At 40.3% G+C, this 20,747-nt stretch overlaps 1 protein-coding gene across 1 annotated transcript in view; it reads left to right on the plus strand.

Moving 5' to 3' along the window:
• Positions 1-20,747, plus strand: part of LOC100033185 (STE20-like serine/threonine-protein kinase) — a 64,549-nt gene that overhangs the window by 16,266 nt on the left and 27,536 nt on the right. Inside the window, exons 2-7 of the mRNA XM_056817762.1 lie at positions 10,108-10,272; positions 13,469-13,517; positions 14,356-14,505; positions 15,906-15,978; positions 17,291-17,485; positions 20,184-20,265. Of these exons, the coding sequence (XP_056673740.1) occupies positions 10,108-10,272; positions 13,469-13,517; positions 14,356-14,505; positions 15,906-15,978; positions 17,291-17,485; positions 20,184-20,265 (714 nt within the window). The remainder of the gene's footprint in view (positions 1-10,107; positions 10,273-13,468; positions 13,518-14,355; positions 14,506-15,905; positions 15,979-17,290; positions 17,486-20,183; positions 20,266-20,747) is intronic.

Here is a 20,747-nt window from a genome sequence, read left to right on the forward strand (position 1 = left end):
CTTCCTTTGAATGAATAAAATCAATCTCTTGCTTGCTCCTCCTTCATGTTTTTATTTTTAAAATAAACCCTTACCTCCTGTCTTAGAGTCATTACTAAGCATCAATTCCAAGGCAGAAGTGTGAGGGCTAGGCAATGGAAGTCAAATGAATTACCCAAGGTCACACAGCTAGGAAGTGTCTAAGGCTGGATATGAACCAAGAACATCCTATCTCCAAGACCTGGCTCTCTGTCCACTAAGTCTCCTTGTTGCCCTTAATGTTAACACCTTCTCTATGAATACCTTCCATCTACTCTATATATTTTATACATACATTGTTTTTGCATGTAATCTTTCTCAATAGACTATAAGCTTCTTCAAGCCAGGCACTATGCATTTCTTTGTATTCCTGACAGTTTACACAGTTCTTGGCACACACAGTGCCTGGCATGTACTAGGTACTTCATAAATGCTTATTATTGGTTAATAGTCGGTGTTTAATAAATGCTGTTGTCTGACTCTTGAGAAAGCCCCTAAGTCCCAAACTGTTGCAAGTGACTAGAAAAGCTTTGTTGTTTTGTGTTGTCATTTTTCAGTTGTGTCCAGTTCTTCATGATTCCTCTTTGGAGTTTTCTTGGCAAAGATTCCATGGAGTCATTTGCCATTTCCTTCTCCAGCTCATTTGACAGCTGGATACTTATTAATTCATAAGTAGTTATGACTGTCCCTTGGGGAGTATTTGGAAATGTCAGCAACAGTAGCTTTGGTTTCCGAATTGCTGCAGACTTTGTCCAAAAGGCACATCAGCCAGTCTACCGCCGGCGTTTTTATCTTTTATCCTCTGAGATACATCTGTAATTTCTCCTGTGTTGATGATATTGCCTTCTATATTGTAGAGTCAGAGTTAAATTGCACTTACAGCCAGCCCTCTCATTTTACAGTTGAGAAAACTGAAGCCCAGAGAGGGTAAACAACTTGCCCAAGGTCACACCACTAGTAAGTGTCTAAGATAGGAGTCGAACCCAGTGGCTCCTAAGAGTCTAGCACCCTCTACAACACTAGGTCTTCTTGATTCCAGTCCCAGAAGCTGGACTCCCTGTCCTCCTTCCTCCATCCCTCCCCACACAATACACTTTCAGAGCTGCCTGTAACATGTATAGTTTGCAACATTTGCCCATCAGAAATGGTGTTTCTCCCTGTGACTCTCATGCGCCCTTCCATAGATCTCTTGTACTCCTGCCATTCTATTTTGCAAAATAATGATAGAATTTCAGTTACACAGTTCAATTTGACAGCTATTTACCAAACATTTACTATGTTCTGGGCATTGTGTTGTCAGGTGCTAAGGATCCAGAGACAAAAACATCCACACCATCTTTGATCTCAGTGTCCATTCTGCTGCAGAGAAGGGAGACGGTATACAACATGAATACTGATCACCATCAAGCATAATAAATGGAATAACTGTAACCATAATAGCAATAGCTAACATGTGTATAGAGCTTTAAGGGCTACAAAGATCTTTGTACAGAGTATCCAAAAAGTCTAAGATATTTTTAAGCCTTAGTAGTTATTAAATAAGCATTTAATGGCTATTTTAAAAAATCACTTTACCTTCTGTCTTAAAATTGATACTAAGTATTGATTCCAAGGCAGAAGAGCCATAGGGGTGAAATAATTGGGGATAAGTGGCTTGCTCAGGGTCACATAGCCAGGAAGTGTCTGAGGCCAAATTTGAACCCAAGACCACCTATCTCTAGACCTGGTTCTCTGAGCCACCTAGCTGTCCTGCTAGTCCATAGTTACTAAAAGCTTTTAAATGTCCTAAGACTTTTGGAATACAACATGCTATTAAAGCTTTACATTACATTAAAACTTTTGGGGACACATTGTATATATATGATCTCATTTACATATTATAATATATCATATATTTTATATATAGGTACTACATAGTATTGCCTGTTTGCATATGTGTTATAAACTCTTTAATGACAAAGATCATATCTTAATTATCTTCTGTCCTATAAGGGCCAACATTGTGCTGCAAGTAAAATAATTATTTCATAATTATTTATTTATATTTATTCTATTTCTTTGTAATGGCATAATATTAATTTTATATATTAACATATTTAGTGGCATATAAATATTTAATATATTTTTTTATTATTCTATTTATAAATTTTGTTCAATATTTTTTTAGTTGTGCCCAACTCTGCATGACCCTATTTGGGGTTTTCTTGGCAAAGATACTGGAATGGTTTGCCATTTCTTTTTCCAGCTTATTTTACAGATGAAGAAAATAGGCAAACATGGTTAAGGGACTTACCCAGAGTCACACAGCTAGTAGATATCTGAAGCCAGTTTTAAACTCATGCAGGTGAGTCTTCCTGACTCCGGGTCCCGCACTCTATCCACTGCACTGCCTAGCTGCTCCTATGATTGCTGAGCAAATATCTGTCTCTGCCTCTTTTAGAGGCAGCTGCTGGCCCAGTGGATAAATCCTGGAGACAGGAAGATAAATTGAAATTTGGCCTTCGATGCTTATTAATTGTATGACCCTGGGCAATTTACTCAGCTTCAGTTGCCTCAGTTTCCTCAACTATAAAATAAGGATAAGAATACTACCTTCCTCCCAAAGCTGCTATGAGGATCAAATGAGATAATTGGAATAAAAGCACTTAGCACAGCACCTGGCACATAGTAGGTACTATATAAATGCTCATTCCCTTCCCATAAGGGACTGTCTCTAGACCCCATCTTTTTTGCTCTTCCTTGGTATCTCTATTGTTCTCAGTCGTCACCCTCTATCTCTCTCTTACAGTCTCTTAGTAACCCCCTTTCTCTTTCCTTTTTCCTCAAAGCTTTAAGCCCTAGAATAATATTGTCCCTTTTTTTTAACCCTCACCTTCTGTCTTAGAATCAATACTATTCTAAGGCAGAAGAGCAGTAAAGGCTAGGCATTGGGGGCAATGAGGGTCACATAGCTAGGAAGTATCTGAGGTCAGATTTGAACCCAGAACCTCCCATCTCTAGGCCTGGCTCTCAATCCACTGAGCCACCTAGCTGCCCCCAGGGCTCTTCCTTTTTGTACCTTTTGGTTGAAAAAAATGCTGTATGAATGTATTCCTCTATTAAATGAAGGGTTTGGACTATAGTAACTGTAAGGTCCTTTCCCAGCTCTAGTATCATATAACATTCTGGATATGAACAAGAATTCTAAAAGAAGGTCTCTTATTACCTCCCTGACCTAGGAAATATGTGAACCAGCAAGTTTGTAGAGAAAGACTAACTGTCTTAGGTTAACCTCTTGTATCCGTCTGAAAGATGATTCTGTCCATTCCTGGAATGGTCGGAAGCAAGAGCTAAATGGAACTGGGATGAGAGAGCCAGGATATAGAAGCTGGAGAGTGGCCCAGGTCAGCTCCTCCTGAGCCAGCTCCATAGAGTAGCTTCATTCATTTGTCTGAAATGTTGGGAATTCCTAGAGAAAGACGTCCACATCCAGATGGAAGCACAGAACGGACATCCAAAACCAAAGAGAAATGCTTGGAAGCTTAGACCCTCTCTGGGTCTACCAATATCCTTTCCATTAGCCAAAATAGTGGCAACCAGAACACCCAAGTTATCCTCTTCTTCCCCGAGGGCGAAAGTAAATTTAATACTCCTGGGCTAAAAGGACTTGTGGCCAGAGCAAGGACACATTTACATTATCTATAACCAAAGCTAACCCTAGATAGGACAGAGCCCCAGGGCAAAACACAGAGCATACAACCTCTCCAATACTCTCATCACAATGAAATTAATAACCAAAATAAATAATAATAATCATGGAAGCTAACATGTGTATAGCATCTATTATATGCCAAGTATGGTACTAAGTGCTATCCAATTAGGATCTCATTTAATTACATTAAAATTAAATTAGATTAAAAGGACCTTTTAAGATTGGTTTTGTATGTATACATGTGTGTATACACATGTGTGTCTTAGTGGGCATGTATGTTTACATGCATACACCGTGTGTGTTTATAATTGTGTGGTGACATACATTTAGGTTATATACATGTTGTATAAAACATACATATATGTTACTGTGCAAAGAGGTGGCCCAGTAGGTTGAGTGCCAGGCCTGGAGTCAGGCAGGCATCTTCCCGAGTCTCAGTCTAGCCTCAGATACTTACTAACTGGGTGACCCTGGGCAAGTCACTTAATCTTGTTTGCCTTAGTTTTTTCATCTGTCCAATGAACTGGAGAAGAAAATGGCAAACCACTTCAGTATCTTTGCCAAGAAAACCCGAGATGGGATCACAAAGAGTCAGAGAGGATTGGAAATCATTCAACAACAAATAACAGACATATATGGTATCTCTACTAATATAATGTATAGTTATTTATGTATATTTGTGCTGTATATATTTATCTCTCCCATTTGAATGTAAGCCCCTCTGAGGAGGGATTTTTTTCCTTCATACTTTCTAGAAAGTTAACTTATCCCAAGAAACGATTACAAAAACTTCCCTTTAAACAAAGAAAAACAATTAAGGAAAACAAGGTGACACAGTGTCCACGTCTGACAGCATTCCACACCACTGACCCCTCAACTTTCTGTCAAAGGAGCTAAGTGCTTTTCACCAGCTGCCCTTTGGAACCCATAGTGGTCAGTCTTGCCAAAGATGTTCCAAATAAGCTTATCCAAATAACTTCTCAAAGTCTGGGCTCCTCCATTCTATTGTGAAATAATACAAATCACCTCTCTTCCTTTATATCAGCCAATAACAGAAAATTCTTTTTCTCCATAAACTAGGAGGGGAGGGAAAGAGAGGTGGGATGACTGATGGCTTAAATTGGTGGCTAAGCTTCAATACGACTGAATGCGTCTTCTTTGTGAATGATGAAATTTGTATGATCTAGGGCAAGAGATGGAAATTGAGGTCTTGGTGCTAAGCTGCACTTCCTGTCAGTCTCTCTGAATGGAGGAGAATAGGAAACCACAATGACTTCCTCTTAACTGGAAGGTTCAATTATATAGGTCTTCTCTACATGGGGTGGGGACCAGAGAGGGGAGTGGGGCAAAGATTATATAGAAGGAAACTGAGAAACACTGGCAGAGAGAGAAGAGCCAAGATAAGAATTTAGACCGTTGTTGTGGTGTAGATGTGGGAAAGGGGAAGGAAAGGGGAGGGAATAAGTGTGTGCCTACTATGTGCTAGGCACTCTGTGCTAAGTGCTTTTTTACAAAGGTTATCTCATTTGATTCTCACGACAACCCTGTGAGATGGGTTCTATTCTTATCCCCACTTTACATCTGAGGGGACTGAGGCAAACAGAGGTTCAGTGGCTTGCCAGGATCACACAGCTAGTAAGTGACTGAGACCAGATTTGAACTCAGATTTTGCTGACTCTATAAACAGAATTTCCTGCTGCTGGATAGGAGCCCTGTATTGGGTTGGATTCTACATAGACCTTCTTTCTCTCTGATCCTTTGTCCTGGGGTGCTGGCATTCAGGAAGCGTATTTCAAACCTGTTCCTATGATTCCCAGGCCTCTGCCAGGCCATGTTCCCTATGGCATTACTGCCCCTATTTTCTTTCTCTGCCCAGGGCTACCACACTGAGTGCTGTCACAGTGGTGCTCCTCTCTTGAACCATTTTCCATCCTTCACCATAGTTTCCCATCTACTGACTTTCTCATTTTTGACCTTTACTGCGGGCACAGGGATTGGAGGGTCAAGGGTCAAGGGCTTTCTGGGGGTAGTGAACAGCTCCCTTTCCCACTGTAAGCTATGTTTCAACTGAGTTCAACTGATCTCAGCACCACCATTCCTTCAAGACTGAATGTGCCTCAGTTATAAGAATCTCTAGTTATAATCCTGGATCCAGTATTGCCCTTTCCCCAATATCACAGCCTTAATTCTCAGGAATTTTCCATTTAACTGGAAGTGGATAAGGGCCAAGGAGTAGAAGATCTAAAACATTCTAAAGATGGGAAATATCATAACCAAAGTTACTGAACAGGAGAAGATGCTGTAACTATGAACGAAAGCAAATATAGATCACTAGACTATTTCCAAGAATGTCAGTGGACAGTGCTTTATTCACTAGTTTACTCAATGCAAAGCACTTAAAAGGAAATATTGTGAAAATAAGATTTGGAAACCTAAGAATGGTGTCAGATCATAGTGACCTTTGAATGCCAAGCTATGGAATTGGGGTGTTTTTCTAGAGATAATAGAAAGCAATTAAAAGATTTTAAACAGAGATGAGAAATGTTCAGAACTTCACTGTAAATATCTTGTCTCCTCCAATTAGAAAGTAAGCTCCCCAGGAGGAGGAACTTTCCCCCCTCTTTGTGCTCCTATCCTTAACACCTTATTACAATGCCTGGCAAACAGTAGGCACTTTGAGGTTTGATTGATGGGCCTCTGCTAGGGTGGTAGTGATGAGAACTGAGAGCTCGTCAGTGGTTCCCTTCCTATTTTTAGTAGCTTTCCCCTATCTTTAAAAATAAAAGAAACCTCCCCCCGAAAAACTTTATTTGAGCCTACAATGCTCTTAAGCCATTATGCTATATCTCTCCTCTCTTTTGTAACCAGTCTCCTAGAAAAAAAAGCTGTCTGTATTCACGACTCTATTTTCTCATTTCTGTCACCTCGACTTTCTCATCTCCAGCTTATTTCAAAATCCTTGCAATTGACTTACCCATATTGGGTCCAATAAGATGGAGGGCTTAATTCATATGATCTCTTACATCTCTCCAAAATAAAAATTATATTCAAGAGATAAAACAATTTTAACTATTTTCATTGTCTAAAACAAAAACAACCTAATGAACCAGCAGCAGAGAATATTACTTTCTTCTATAAATTCAATTTTACCTTTTTCTTCAGCACTGCATTCTCTTCATCCTGCCTCCTCATTGAGAAAGCAAAAAAAAAAAGAATCCTGTATTACAAACATATAGTCAAGTAAAATAAATTTCTGCTTTAGCCACATATGTGTGTGTGTGTGTGTATATATATATATATGTGTGTGTGTGTGTGTGTGTGTGTGTGTGTGTGTGTGTGTGCCTTGTCCTGCATCTTGAATCCATAATCTCTATCTCTCTGTAATGATAGATATAGATACTTTAGTCTGTATTCTGACTCTATCACATCTCCATCTGATATGGGTAGCATATTTCATCAGGAATGTTCGGAACCATGTTGAGCCTTTTTTGTAATAAGAGTTCCTAAGTCTTTCAAAATTATTTGACTTTATAATGTTATTATCATTGTACAAATTGGTTCTGCTCACTTCATTTTGTATCAGTTTATAGAATTCTTCCCAAGTTTCTCTGTAACCATCCCAGAGAAAGCTAATGCCTTCAATTATTTATAATCTGACTTCCAATTTTATCACTTAGCAGAAACTATTCATGTCAAGATTACCACTGATCTCTTAATTGCCAAAATTGATGGCTCTTTCTCAGTCCTCCTCCATCTTAAGCTCGCTACAGTATTTGACATGATTGACCACCCCCTCCTCCTAGACACTCATTCTTCCCTGGGTTTTCATGACACTATACTCCTCCTGGCTATCCTCCTACCTCTCTGACCATTCTTTTTCACTTTCCTTTATTGGATTATCCATGTTCTATTCCTTATGCATGAGTGTACCCCAAATCTCTGGCTTGAACTCTTTCCATTTTTCTAAATTCTCTCTTGTTGATTTAACAAGTTCAATTATTATCCCTATGCAGATAACTATTATATTTACAATCTATTCCTGAGCTCCAATTCTATGTCATTAATTGCCCATCAATTATTTCAACTGAATGTCCTATTGGCATCTCATACTCAACATGTCCAAAATAGGAATCATTATATTTTCCAAAAATCCTTTCCTATTCCTAACTTCCCTATTTCTTTCAAGGGTTTTGGCAGTGACCTGAGTCACTCAGGTTTACAAGTTTAGTGTTATCCTCTACTCTTCCTTCTTCCTCACCCTTCATATCTAATCAGTTTCCAAATGTTGCATATTCTGCTTCTAAAATTTTTCCTGTATCTGTCTCCTCTCTATTTACACAGCCACTCTCTTGGTTAAGTTTATCATTACTTTTTGCCTAGATCAGTGATGACAAATCTTTTAGAGACTGAGTGCACAAATTGCAACTCTCATGCTGCATGTGAGCCACCCCCTTACCCCAGATAGGGGAGAGAGAAAGTGCTCCCATTGGGCTGTTGGGCAGAGGTGGGTGATGTAAAAAATGTCCTCAGGCATGGTGGAGAGGGGAAGGAGAGCAGCCCCTTCTGGCATACATACCATAGGTTAGCCAACACAAGCCAAGACTATTGCAATAGTATCCTAATTTGTCTCCCACAATTAAGTTCTCCTTTTATATTCCCCACACAGCACAGTACCTGGTGCATAGTAAATAGTTAATAAAGGCTTTATTCTTTTATCTATCTATATATCCAATCTTTCCACCATACATCTACCAAACTGATATATCTAAAGCACTATACATGACCATCTCATGCCCCCTGCTCAAGAAATTCCAATGGTTCCTTCTTGCCTTTAGGACAAAATATAAATTCTTCCTTATTACCTCACTCTAGACTGCTTTTTTGGCTAAGTTTACTCAACTCATAAAATAAGTAAATCAATTTATTATGTTCTACTATGAGCATTCCATGTTTTCTGAATTTTTGTGAGACAAAAGAGAGACTTTCCTGTTCATAATGTGCATTGTTACCTATAGTGCATGTTCAGTAACTAGTGGTCACATGTCTGGAGACCTTGTTATGAGCTACAGTCTGATATTTCACAGGGAAAACTTTGAGTGGGGAGACAGAAAGAAAGAAATATGATTTGGTAACCTCCAAAGATTAAAACCAGTCTGTATAAATGTAGAGCTTGGGGAAATAGTTCTTGGTGGTTACTAAGTGCTTAACAAACATGATTTTATTTGATCTTTGCCTAGATTGTATAAGGTAGGTATAGTTTTTTCAAATATTTACATATCTACTGTGCAGATGGAGTAACTAAGGCTTTGGTTGCTGGTAATTTCCCCAAAATCATACAGCAAATAAGTCAATAAAAGAAACAACAACCAAAAAACAAAACAAAAAAAAAATACAAGAACAGACAAGTTTGAATAAAAGAGGTTAGGGGAAAACAAGAAGGGTCAGAAGCCTGGGATTGTGCCCAGAAGGAGTAGACAAATAGGCTATATCAGTGAGATATAACAGTTTGGAAGGAAGGGACTGGGCAACTTTGAGGTAGCAACAACATGATAACATAGGAAGATGGCACATAATACGTATTTAATAAGTACTTTCCCAATGAATGAATTAGTGAGGGAGTAGGCAAGCACCCAAAAGGCAAGGGGTGCTGGAAAAAAGGTTGGAGAACTATTTTCTTAAGGTCTTACTCACACAATGAAGAAAAGTTCTTAGCATAGTGCCTGACATAGAGTAGACATTAAATAAATGGTTATTGATCCACTGGTTGAAGAAAAGATGCCAAGGCTCAAAGTCAAGGCTACCTAGTAAGCCCACAAGGTCACCAGAAATTCATTCATTCATTCAATCACTGAAAAAACCTACTGTGGGCAATTAGGCACTGCAGTTTGTATACATAGGTCAATAGATCGATAGATTGATAGATAGATAGATAGATAGATAGATAGATAGATAGACAGACAGACAGACAGACAGAGAGGATATCACTGCAATCCTGAGCTTATTAAAGCTTTAAACTGCACTAAGACTTTGGAGACAAGAGATAGTAATAGAGATCTGTCTCTATTTAGATATAACCTAAGAATTCTAAATCCTAGATTCCTTGAGTTAAGAGGTCTTCGAAGACATCCAATTCAATCCCTTTCTCGAGCTTGAATCCTCTCTGTAGCATCCCTGCTTCGTGGTAACCAGCCTTCTACTTAAAGATCTCTGGTGACCAGAAGCTCACTTCCTTCACTTTATTCAATTGAATATTGAATAAAACATGGCCCTTGTTCCTGGGGAGCTTATAAATCAATAGAACCCTGGTTCCCTCTGTTCCTTTTATAAGGAGCTTATGGGAAAGTTGAGGAAGCTAGGAGCTGACTCAAGAAGGAGTTATTTGTGTCTGCATCTTCCAGGCTCAAAACAAGGAGACTGGGGTCTTGGCTGCAGCCAAAGTGATTGAGACACAGAGTGAAGAAGAGCTGGAGGATTACATAATGGAAATTGACATCTTGGCTGGCTGTGACCATCCAAACATTGTCCAACTACTGGATGCCCTTTACTGGGAGGGCAAACTTTGGGTAAGTTCAGTTGTATATGATCACAGCATCTGTATTGTTTTCACGATTAACTTGTTCATGGAATATATGTAGTCAGCTAAATAGAGGCATCTCCATTTGAGAGTCTGGAGGTCTATCTTAGAGTCCTTATTCTATCCTTGCTTTTGTTGTGTGACTCAGTTCATGATACAATATCCACCCTTTTTATGCCTCTGTGAAATGAAGGAAGATGAATTCTTTGGGGGGAAAAAGGACAAAGGGAGATGGAAAGGGCTGTGATGGTGGTTACTGACCACTGATCTAGGACTCCGATGCTGTTCAGCTTAAACATTAAAACCCTGAAACCACAAGAAAGTTGTGGGGTGAAGCAGAGTTCATATTAATGTTCCATATATCCTACATCATAATAGTTTCTTGAACTCCATCCAATTAGCAAAGTGTGGAGTTGTTAAGAAATGGAAAATTTGGGGCAAGTAGGTAGTAAGGAATTGAGAGCTAAACCCAGAGATGGGAGGTCCTGAGTTCAAATTTGATCTCAGATACTTCTTAGCTGTATGATCCTGGGAATACCACTCAACCCCTATTGCCTAACCCTTACCCCTCTTCTACCTTGGAACCAATACATAGTATTGATTCTGAGGAGGAAAATAAGGACTTTAAAAAAAAAGAAAAAGAAATGGTAAATGTTCTTTAGCATTCTCATGGTCTACTAAAGAGAAAAATGCAGTATTGTTGTTCTCTTTAACCCAAAATATTGCTGAATCACAGGACTCAAGTAACAGAAGAAAATGAACCCAAGACACAATCTCTGACCTTAAATTACTAAATTCCAGGGGCATGCCAACTAAGAGACTCCTAGATTAAAGAAGAAGGATGGATCCTTATTAGGCTCCTGGCTTGGGTTTCATAGCATTGTCTCTCTCTGAATTAACATTTTTGGCCAACTGCGTAGAGTTCAAGAAACCACTTTAATATAATACAAGTAGGCTTGAAACACAAGCTTAATACAAGTACACAAATTTCAAGCACACAGCATGATTAGAGAATCCAGCTTTGTCCAACATAGAGGATATATCTTCTTCAGTAACACGTAAGGGCAGGGGTCCAACAGGACAGACCTGGTCCTGCTCTGAAAGGGTTGAGAGGAAGAGAGACATGGGCAAGGCATCTAGGCCTTTTATCAACATACTTTGGGTTGGGGTGGACATACATGCCAGAAATCAGTAGATAGTTAAGACAGAAAGTCATGACAAAAAGCAGGAAATATCTCTGTGGTCACAAGCAGTCAAGGAACTGGAAAGAAGCCACCAATCCTGACATGGTAAATTGGAGTAACAAAGTCAAGAAAGGCAAGGACCAGAAATTCAGGAAGTCAGGTAGGTAAAAATTTGGCACCAGCAATCAGATCCTATGAGGTCCTAAGGGATAGTTTGTTTTCACCAAAGGCTGTTATCCTTGTTTCAGGAAGTAAGCCCAGTTGGTTGGAGAGTAAGACCCTCTGCCTACAAATGTGCTTAGATCAATTGTGGGGCTGGAACCAATCTTAAAGAGAAATTTTTAAACCTAAGACTCTCCTTGGTCATGGATTTCCTATGCCTGTCCCACCTCCTCATCTGGCCCCAGCCCAGTCCAGAGCTCCTTCCCTTTGCTCCAGCTCCAAGCTGAGTGTTTCTCATAGACTCTTTTTTTTTATTATTTATTTAATTAATTAATTAAGAATATCTTTTCACAGTAACATGTTCTTTCCCTTCCCTCCTCCTTCCCTGCTCCAGTAGCCAATGAGAAATTCCACTGGGTTTTACATGTACCATTGATCAAGACCTATTTCCATATTATTGATATTTGCAATAGAGGGTTCACTTAGAATCTACATCCCCATTCATGTCCCCTTCAAACCATATGATCAAGGAGGTGTCTCATAGACTCTCCCTTGTTTTTTAACTGTTCTGTTCCATCTCTCTAGCTTCCATCATAAATTTCTGGCTCACACGTCTGTCTCCACCCTATTTGGCTTGGTTTTCCTCTTTTCTGTGTTCTGACTTTTTTCATCATACCCAACTAAAAACAATTTCTTTTGCCATTTTTTTAATTTCTTGAGCAATGTGAATTCACATTTACAAGGTATCCCATCACAAAGAAATAATGAAGGAAGAAGGCAAGGGGGAAATGATTCATATTTACATAAGTAGCTAATTCAAGTAAATTTAGTCCCCATTCTACAGAAGTTTAGATAGGTTGAATGACCCACGCACAGTTATACAACTAGAAGAACTAGAACTCACCCTTCTAACTGCCAAGTCTTGCTCTCTGTGTGACTCTGAGCAAGGTTGCTTAACCTCTGTTTGTCTCAATTTCTTCAACTGTAAAATGGAGTCAGTAATAGTACCTACCTCCCAGGGTTTTTGTGAGGATCAAATAAGACAACATTTGTTAAAAAAATAAAAAAGAAAGAAAAGAAAGTACTTAACAGAGTTCTGGCACGTAGTAGGCACTATATAAATGCTTAATGCCTTCCCCTTCCGTTAAGTTATATATCCACAGTCTCATAGCTAGAAGAGCCAGGATCCAGACTTCTGGCCCCCAAATCCAATGCCCTTTCCACTTTCAGAACCTCCTTCCCCCCAACATCTAACAGAGCTAACCATAAACTAGACACTTGAGTTTTTGTTAGATCATTCACTAGTAGAGAGAAACACTGTGGAATAATAGATTTCTAGACTTGAAGTCAAGAAGAACTCAGAGTCTCTGATACTTGCTGGACAGTCACTTAATCTCTTTGAGGCTCTGCAGATTCCTTGAGGCTATGCTGTAAATGTATTACAGTCTGCAACATTTGGGTGGGTGGGTCTATCCAGGAGGATCATGTATACATGTATGTGGGGATGTATGTAATGGGATGTAGAGCTGTATTTAAAGAGCGCATATGGGTGGATAGGTCATGGGGTCATTCATTTAGGGCTGGAAGGGAATTTAGAGATCAAAGTCTGAGGTGTCCAGGGTCATGGAAATTGCAGGGAGTGGAGGTGGGATTCAAACTCAAACTAGTGCATGCAGTGGGCTGGGTAGGTATATGTGAGAGGGGTAAATGTTAGAGTATAGATACATGCACACACGCACACACTCTCACGGGTCAGGTGTATGTCAGAGTGGAAGATGTAGCGCCTGAGAGAGCCAATAAAACATTTGATTCTTCCCTCCTCCTCTCTTTGGTTCTCAGATTCTCATTGAGTTTTGCCCTGGGGGTGCTGTGGATGCCATTATTCTGGGTGAGTATATTCCGTAGGCTATCACTTCATCACAGCGCAGTAGTCCACCATTCTGATGATATAGCACTTGAAAGGAGATCAGGTCTTTCAAAAATATTTTATCCCCATTATACAGAAGGAAAAGCCAAGGCCTAAGCTTGAAAACAGAATCTCTAGTGTTCTCCATACTCCCCCATAGCCTTGGAATCAAGAAGTTTGAATCCTGCCTCAGATGCTTTATTAGTTTTATCTCTCTGGGCAAGTGATTTAACCTGGCAACCTCAGTTTACTCATCTGTGAAGCGGGAATAATAATAGTACCTACTCCCAGAACTGTCCTGAGGATCAAATGAGATAACATATGTAAAAAAATTAATGCTAAATAAATTTCTATTGAATTGAATAGTCATATATAACTAGAAAAAAGGCATCTTACTCAGCGAGTGTGACAGTGCTGGTGAAAAGATGTGGTGATTCCTGTGATACAACATTTTGTGATGTCAGCTAAGCTGATGGACAAGAAAATCATTTTTTTAAACCCTCACCTCCATTCTTAGAATCAATACTAAGTAATAGTTCCAAGGCAAAAGATCTGTAAGGGCTAGGGAATTGGAGTCAAGGAACACAGCTAGAAATGTCTGAGGCCACATTTGAACCCAGGACCTCCTGTATCCAGTCCTTTCTCTCTATCCACTGAGCTCCTACCTGCCCCTATCCATGTGGACTTCTAAAGAATTAGGGATTTGCAAACCTTAAAGCACTCTCCGGGATGTGCACTTCATAAATGCAGTCATGAGGACAATGATGGTGGAGCTTGAGGACCTGGGTCTAGAATCTCCCTCTCTCTTCCATCATTGCAGAGCTGGAGAAAGGGTTGACCGAAGTTCAGATCCAAATGGTCTGCAAGCAGGTGCTACAGGCTCTGGAATACCTCCATGGATCTAAGATCATCCATCGGGACCTCAAGGCTGGGAACGTCCTGCTGTCTTCTGAAGGCTATGTCAAACTTGGTGAGTCAAACCCTGGGCCATTCCCCCAGGCTCTCCCCCAGCATTCCTGGCTCTCTCACAAGCCTTGCAATTACCTAATTTGAACCTTTAGACAACTGTGTGAAGTACATGTTCCAGGTATTTTCAAGATGGTAAGAACTCTAAGATTGGGAAGATCTGGGTTCAAATCCTGTCTAACATTTATTAGCTGGCAAGTCACTTAACCTCATGTGCCTCAGGAAGGTCACTGATATTTCGCTACTAATGTATTATTATTGCTAGCTATATAGCTAACATTTATATGTCACTGTACAGTTTGCAAAGCACTTTACATATATTATCTCCTTTGATCTTCACAACAATCCTGTTGGTGAGGTAGATATTATCAGCCCCATGTAGGGGTTTTCTTGACAAAGATCCTGGAGAAGTTTGCCATTTCCTTATCCAGTTCATTTCACAGTTGAGGAAATTGAGGCAAACAGATTAAGTGACTTCCCCAATATCTGAATAAATATCTGAATATCTGAAGCTGGATTTGAATTCAGCTCTGAAGGTCTTCTGATCTCCATGGCCAATGCTCTCTCCATTGCCTTTACCCAGCTGCCTCTAAGGAGGAGATAAGAAGACTTACATTAAAGACCTTGCAGGGTTGTTGTGAAGAAAGGATTTTGTAAAGCTTAAATTACTACAAAAATGTAAGTTATTTTGATGTGTACTAGAGTCACATAGACAGTGAAGCAACCTTTTCAGTTGTGTCCGACTCTTTATGACTCCTTTGGGGGTTTTCTTGGCAAAGATACTGAAGTGACTTGCCATTTCTTTTTCCAGCTCATTTTATAGGTAAGGAAACTGAAGCAAATAGTTAAGTAGCTTGGGCAGATCATATAACTAGTAACTGTCTAAGGCCAGATTTGAATGCAGGTCTTTCTGACCCCAGGCCTGACTCTCTATCCATGGCACCATCTAGCTACTCCCATCTCTTGCCTAGAGAATTGCAATAAACTGTTTTCCTCATCTCCTTCTTCTCCCCACTCTAATCCATGCCTCACACACCTGCCAAAATACTCTTTCTAGGAAAGAGTTTTGGCTCTGTCACTCCTCACCTTAAAAAAGCTTCAGTGGCTCCTGATATAGTCAGATCTTTCTAAATGCCTCAAGGGAAGAGACTGTTCTTTTTCTTTTTTGTGTTCCCAATATCTAGTATGATGGCTTGTATATGTCAAACATAATGGGTAGTCAGCCACTATTTAATTGCTGAAGAGAAATAAGAAAGTCCAGAGGCCAGAAGTGGGTGTAGATAAATAAATTTGTGAGTATAGCCAAAGGTATTTAGACACCCACTGTATGGGGGATGGGGAAAAAAGAGACACCCCCATTCTTTATCTTTCATTTTGTCTCCTCCATCTCTTTCCTTGAGACAGCTGATTTTGGAGTGTCAGCCAAGAATTCCCGCACCTTGCAGCGAAGAGCTTCCTTCATCGGGACACCATACTGGTACAGTTAGAGGGCCCATTTTCCAAGGAAGCCCATAGCTCCAACTCGGGGATGAGATGAGGGGGGTATTTGAGATTTGGGCATCAATCCTTGTAACACAGAAAGGTCCACCAACTCTTAGCTTTTAGTTCTGGTCTCTTAGTGAGGAAAGGGACAGGATGGACACCTAAAGGTAATCAAGGGGTCATTAGCAAGGCCTACAAAAAGAGTCCTCCTGGGTAAAGATATGGGAATGGTCCAAGTCATGTTCTAAGAAGATACACAGGATATCAAATAGAGTATATGTTACAAATAAATCCAAGACCTTGATGGGGAATCTGGAAAAGAAGAAAACAGAGCTTACCTGTAATTAGATAGGAAAAAATGAGCAAACAACAAAAAAGCACCTAACTCTAAAGAATTTTTATGGAGACAAAGAGCAAGGTACAGACAGAGAAGGGGACAGTGAAAGCAAAGGAAACACACACAGAGTCCAAAAGAAAAATATGGATTGGACACAGAGTCTCGAAGAGCTCAAAAAAGACTTCAAAACCCAATTAAGAGGGGTAGAGGAAAAGTGGGGAAGAGAAATGAAAGTGATATAAGAAAAAAAAGAAAGTGATGCAAGAAGAAAAGAAAGTAATACAAGAAGAAATGAGTGATGTAAGAAGAAATGGGCCAATTGAAAAGGGAGAACCAAAAACTGACAGAGGAAAATCAGGTCTTAAAAATCAGAATTGAAATAGCTTGTTAAAAAACAAATGAACTAGAAAATAGATCTAGGAGAAACAATCTGAGAATTATTGGACTACCTGAAAGCCATGATGAAGGAAAAAACCTTGGATATCATATTAGAAACAGAGCTGGGAGGGATCTCAGAGGCCATTGCAAGTCAGAAAATCTTGGTTCCAATCTTTGTTCTGCCCCTTGCTACCTATGTGACCTTCAGATGAACCATTTCTCCCCTCTGGACCTCAGTTTCCTTTTTAGTAACATAAGGAAATGGATTGAATAGCTTAAAAGGTCTCTTCTTGCTCAAGATCAACAATCCTGTAATATTTTTCCCCTGATAATTTTTGGGGGAAGAATAGTTTGTTCCTCTGGTCTACCACAAGAACAATCAGATTTTCCTCAGGGACCTCCAGCAAAGACTACTTAAGGAAAGGGATGGGGATCTCAATCATCAGTCTATTGACCAAAACTGACTGACTACCCCTCATCGGTCTTAGCCTCTTGGTTTCTTTTCTTTTGGCAATGCGCAGAGGGTAGCGGGAGGGGGTCACTCAAGGAATCAAGTGGGACAAGTAGAATGAACCCTTGCTTCTGTCTACAGGATGGCACCCGAGGTCATTCAGTGTGAGACGTCCAAGGAGGCCCCTTATGACTACAAGGCTGACATCTGGTCTCTGGGGATCACGCTGATAGAGATGGCTGAAATGGAGCCTCCCCATCATGAGCTTAACCCCATGAGGGTGTTGCTAAAAATCCACAAATCCCCTGCACCCACTCTGCGCTATCCTCAGCAATGGCAAGTCCTCCTCTCTATTCTCCTCTCATCATAACTGAGGCATGGGCAGTGCTGAAAAAAAGAGCAGTCTAGACTGGAAATGGTCAGCACTTAGAGAACTAACAGATCCAGGGGAGATGCCAGTAGCAAGCAGTAGGCAAAGGTGTGAGCAGTCAGGGAGGCAAACACCAGGAGGGTGAGGAGAGGCAGCAGAGGAAGACAATCACAGTGAACTGGTCCTTGGGAAGTTTTTTCATGGCTATTAGGATTTGGGGACAGGATTTTAGGCTCTGAGAGAATTTTGAAGGGAAGAACGAGCCTGTAGACCTGACCTAGTCATGCCAGTGGTATTGGGGTAAGGACCTCCCTAAGTTACTGCCTCTCCTTTGATCCATTCCCAGCCCACTCAATTCCCCAGGACACAAATAGTAGAAGTAATAGGAACTCAGTGAATATTTATTTGTTCAATGACTGAAGGAACCAGTCCCTTGCCAAGGTCTCTATGACTTTACTCTTTATCTTCCTCCCTTGATGTCATTGCTGGTCTAGGAGCCCTGATCTGGACCAATCACCTTTATTGCCATGCTTGTAGCTTCACCAGGCTTGGGATGTAGATCTCCAAAAGACTTCTCCCCTTCCTGCTCAAATCATTTCAGTTCAAGTCAGCAACAATCGATTGGGTTTAAAGTCAAAAGATATGGATTTGAATCGCAGTCCTGAGGAAGCTGGCACAACTTGCTTTACTTCTCCAGAACTTGGTTTCCTTATCTGTAAGGCCAGAAAGTTGGACTAAGTGACCTCAGATATCTTTTTCAGCTCTATCTCAAAATAAATTTATTATCCCATAGTCCTTTTAGGATCATACTGGAGGGGGAAGCTGAGTAGCTTAGTGGATTGAGAGCCAGTTCTAGAGAGAGGAGGTTCTGGGTTCAAATTTGACTTCCTACCTGTGTGACCCTGGGCAAGTCACTTCACTCCAATTGCGTAGCCCTTACCACTTTTCTGCCTTTGAACTGTAAAAATTAAAATTAATCTACAATAATTTAAAATATTATAATTTAAGAGATGTATTAATGATCACTAGAAATAAAGGAATAAAAAGGTAATGAAATAAAAACACATGCCCATGGCTAATATACCTGTTCAAAAACCCCACACTCCACCACAGTCACCAACAGAAAGCAAAAAGAGCGAGACCAGGAACCCCACCCAATATATCTCCCTGTCTACATGACCATGTAACAACAGGAAGTCAGTGGGTTCCTAAGAAATTCAGTTCAAAGGCACGAGATTTCCAAAAATATTGATTCTAAGGTGGAAGGTAAGTGGAGAGAGAGAGAGAAAGAGAGACAGACAGACAGACAGACAGACAGAGAGACAGAGAGAGACAGAAACACAGAAAGAGACACAGAGACAGAGACACAGAGAGAGAGGGGGGGGTGAGAGAGAGAGAGAGAGAGAGAGAGAGAGAGAGAGAGCTTATTTGAAGGGCAGCTAAGTACCACAGTGGAATAGAGCTCCAGACCTGAAGTTGAATCTGGCCTCAGACACTTCCTAGCTGTGACCCTGGGCGAGTCACTTAACCCCCATTGCCTAGCCCTTACTGCTCTTCTGCCTTGTAACCAATACTTATATTGATTCTAAGACAAAAGGTAAGGGTTAAAAAAAGAAGAAGAAGCATTTACTAAGCACATATTATCTATTTTAGAGATAGACAGACAAAAAAAAGGAACTATTCCTGCTTTCAGAATGTACAATTCACCATCCTGGTTACCAGAGACAGCTAGATGAAATAAAACACACACAGTACCTATTCTCTTAAGGGTCATTTCTCTCCCTTTTATCAAAACCAGAGATCAATAATGGGCAGCTAAATGCACAGTGGATAGAGGACCAGGCCTAGAGTCAGGAAGACATGGTTCAAATACAGCTTCAGATACTTAGCTGCTAAATTACCCAAGATAGGGCACTAAAAAAAAAAAAATCTCTGTTTGCTTGTATCCTCATCTGTAAAATGGGGATAATAATAGTACCCAAGTCCGAGCTGTTATGAAGATCAAATGAGATAATATTGGCAAAGTTCTTAGCACAGAGCATGACACATAAATATTAGTTATTATTAATACATTCATATTTCATCTCTATCTCCTAGTTAGAACTATAGAAATGTTAGCTATTGTTAATACGTACATACATTAATATACTCAGTGCTTCTTTTCCTCACAACCTAAATGCTGGAAAAGTCATCAGTAATAATAGCTAACATTTAAATGCTGATTTTATATTTACAAAATTCTTTACATATATTATCTCATTTGACTTTCACAACAAGCCTGGATGCTAAGTATGATTACTATGATTATTCCCATTTCACAGATAAGGAAACTAGGCCTGAGAGAGGTTATATGCAAGGATCACACTGCTAATAAGTGGGGAGGTAGGATTTGAACTCATCTTCTTGACCTCAAGTGCAGTTTGCCATCCATTAGGCCCCCCCAGTGGCCTCACTAAGGTTCACGTAGGATCTTTAGCCCTTCATCTGATCCTGCATTTCCTGACTTCCCCTCCACACTAGAAGAAGGAAGCAAAGGCTCTTGTAGGAGTGAAGTCTCTAAGCTCTTCCACACAGAGGAGAAAAGGTGGCCTCTGAGCGAATGCCAAGGGACAGAGAGATGTTACTCCTAGGATAGGCCAGAAGTTTCCTGGATATTTCTTACAGGTCTGAAGAGTTTAAAGACTTCCTGAGGAAATCCCTGGAGAGGGATCCTGAGAGCAGATGGTCCGCCTGTCAGCTCCTGCAGGTAAGCAGCCTATCTCCAAGGCGCCACGTATATTTCAATATTTCTACCCCGGGCCCTTTGCATCTTCTTCTGCTCCAACAGCCACCAGGCCAGAGGGTCATCGTTTTACCCAAATGACCTCAAACGTCAAAGGGAGATCTGAGGACTAATTAATAAGTCAGTTATTATTCAGACCTTTTTCGGTCATGTCCAACTCTTTATGACCCCATTTGGGATTTTCTTGAAACAGACACTGGAATGGAATGCCATTTCCTTCTCCAGTTCATTTGACAGATGAGGAAATTGAGTTAAACAGAATTAAGTGACTTGCCCAGGGTCACACAACTAGTAAGTGTCTGTGGCCTGATTTGAATTCCTGGAAGAGTCTTCCTGACTCCAGGCTCAGCGATCATCTAACCCCAGTAGCATCATCAAACACTGAATTTGCACCATGGACCCACTTCCACCCAAACCTCTGAAATTAAATTCCACACTTACTTAAG

This window comes from Monodelphis domestica, chromosome 1 (genome assembly GCF_027887165.1).
Source record: "Monodelphis domestica isolate mMonDom1 chromosome 1, mMonDom1.pri, whole genome shotgun sequence".
NCBI lineage: Eukaryota > Metazoa > Chordata > Mammalia > Didelphimorphia > Didelphidae > Monodelphis > Monodelphis domestica.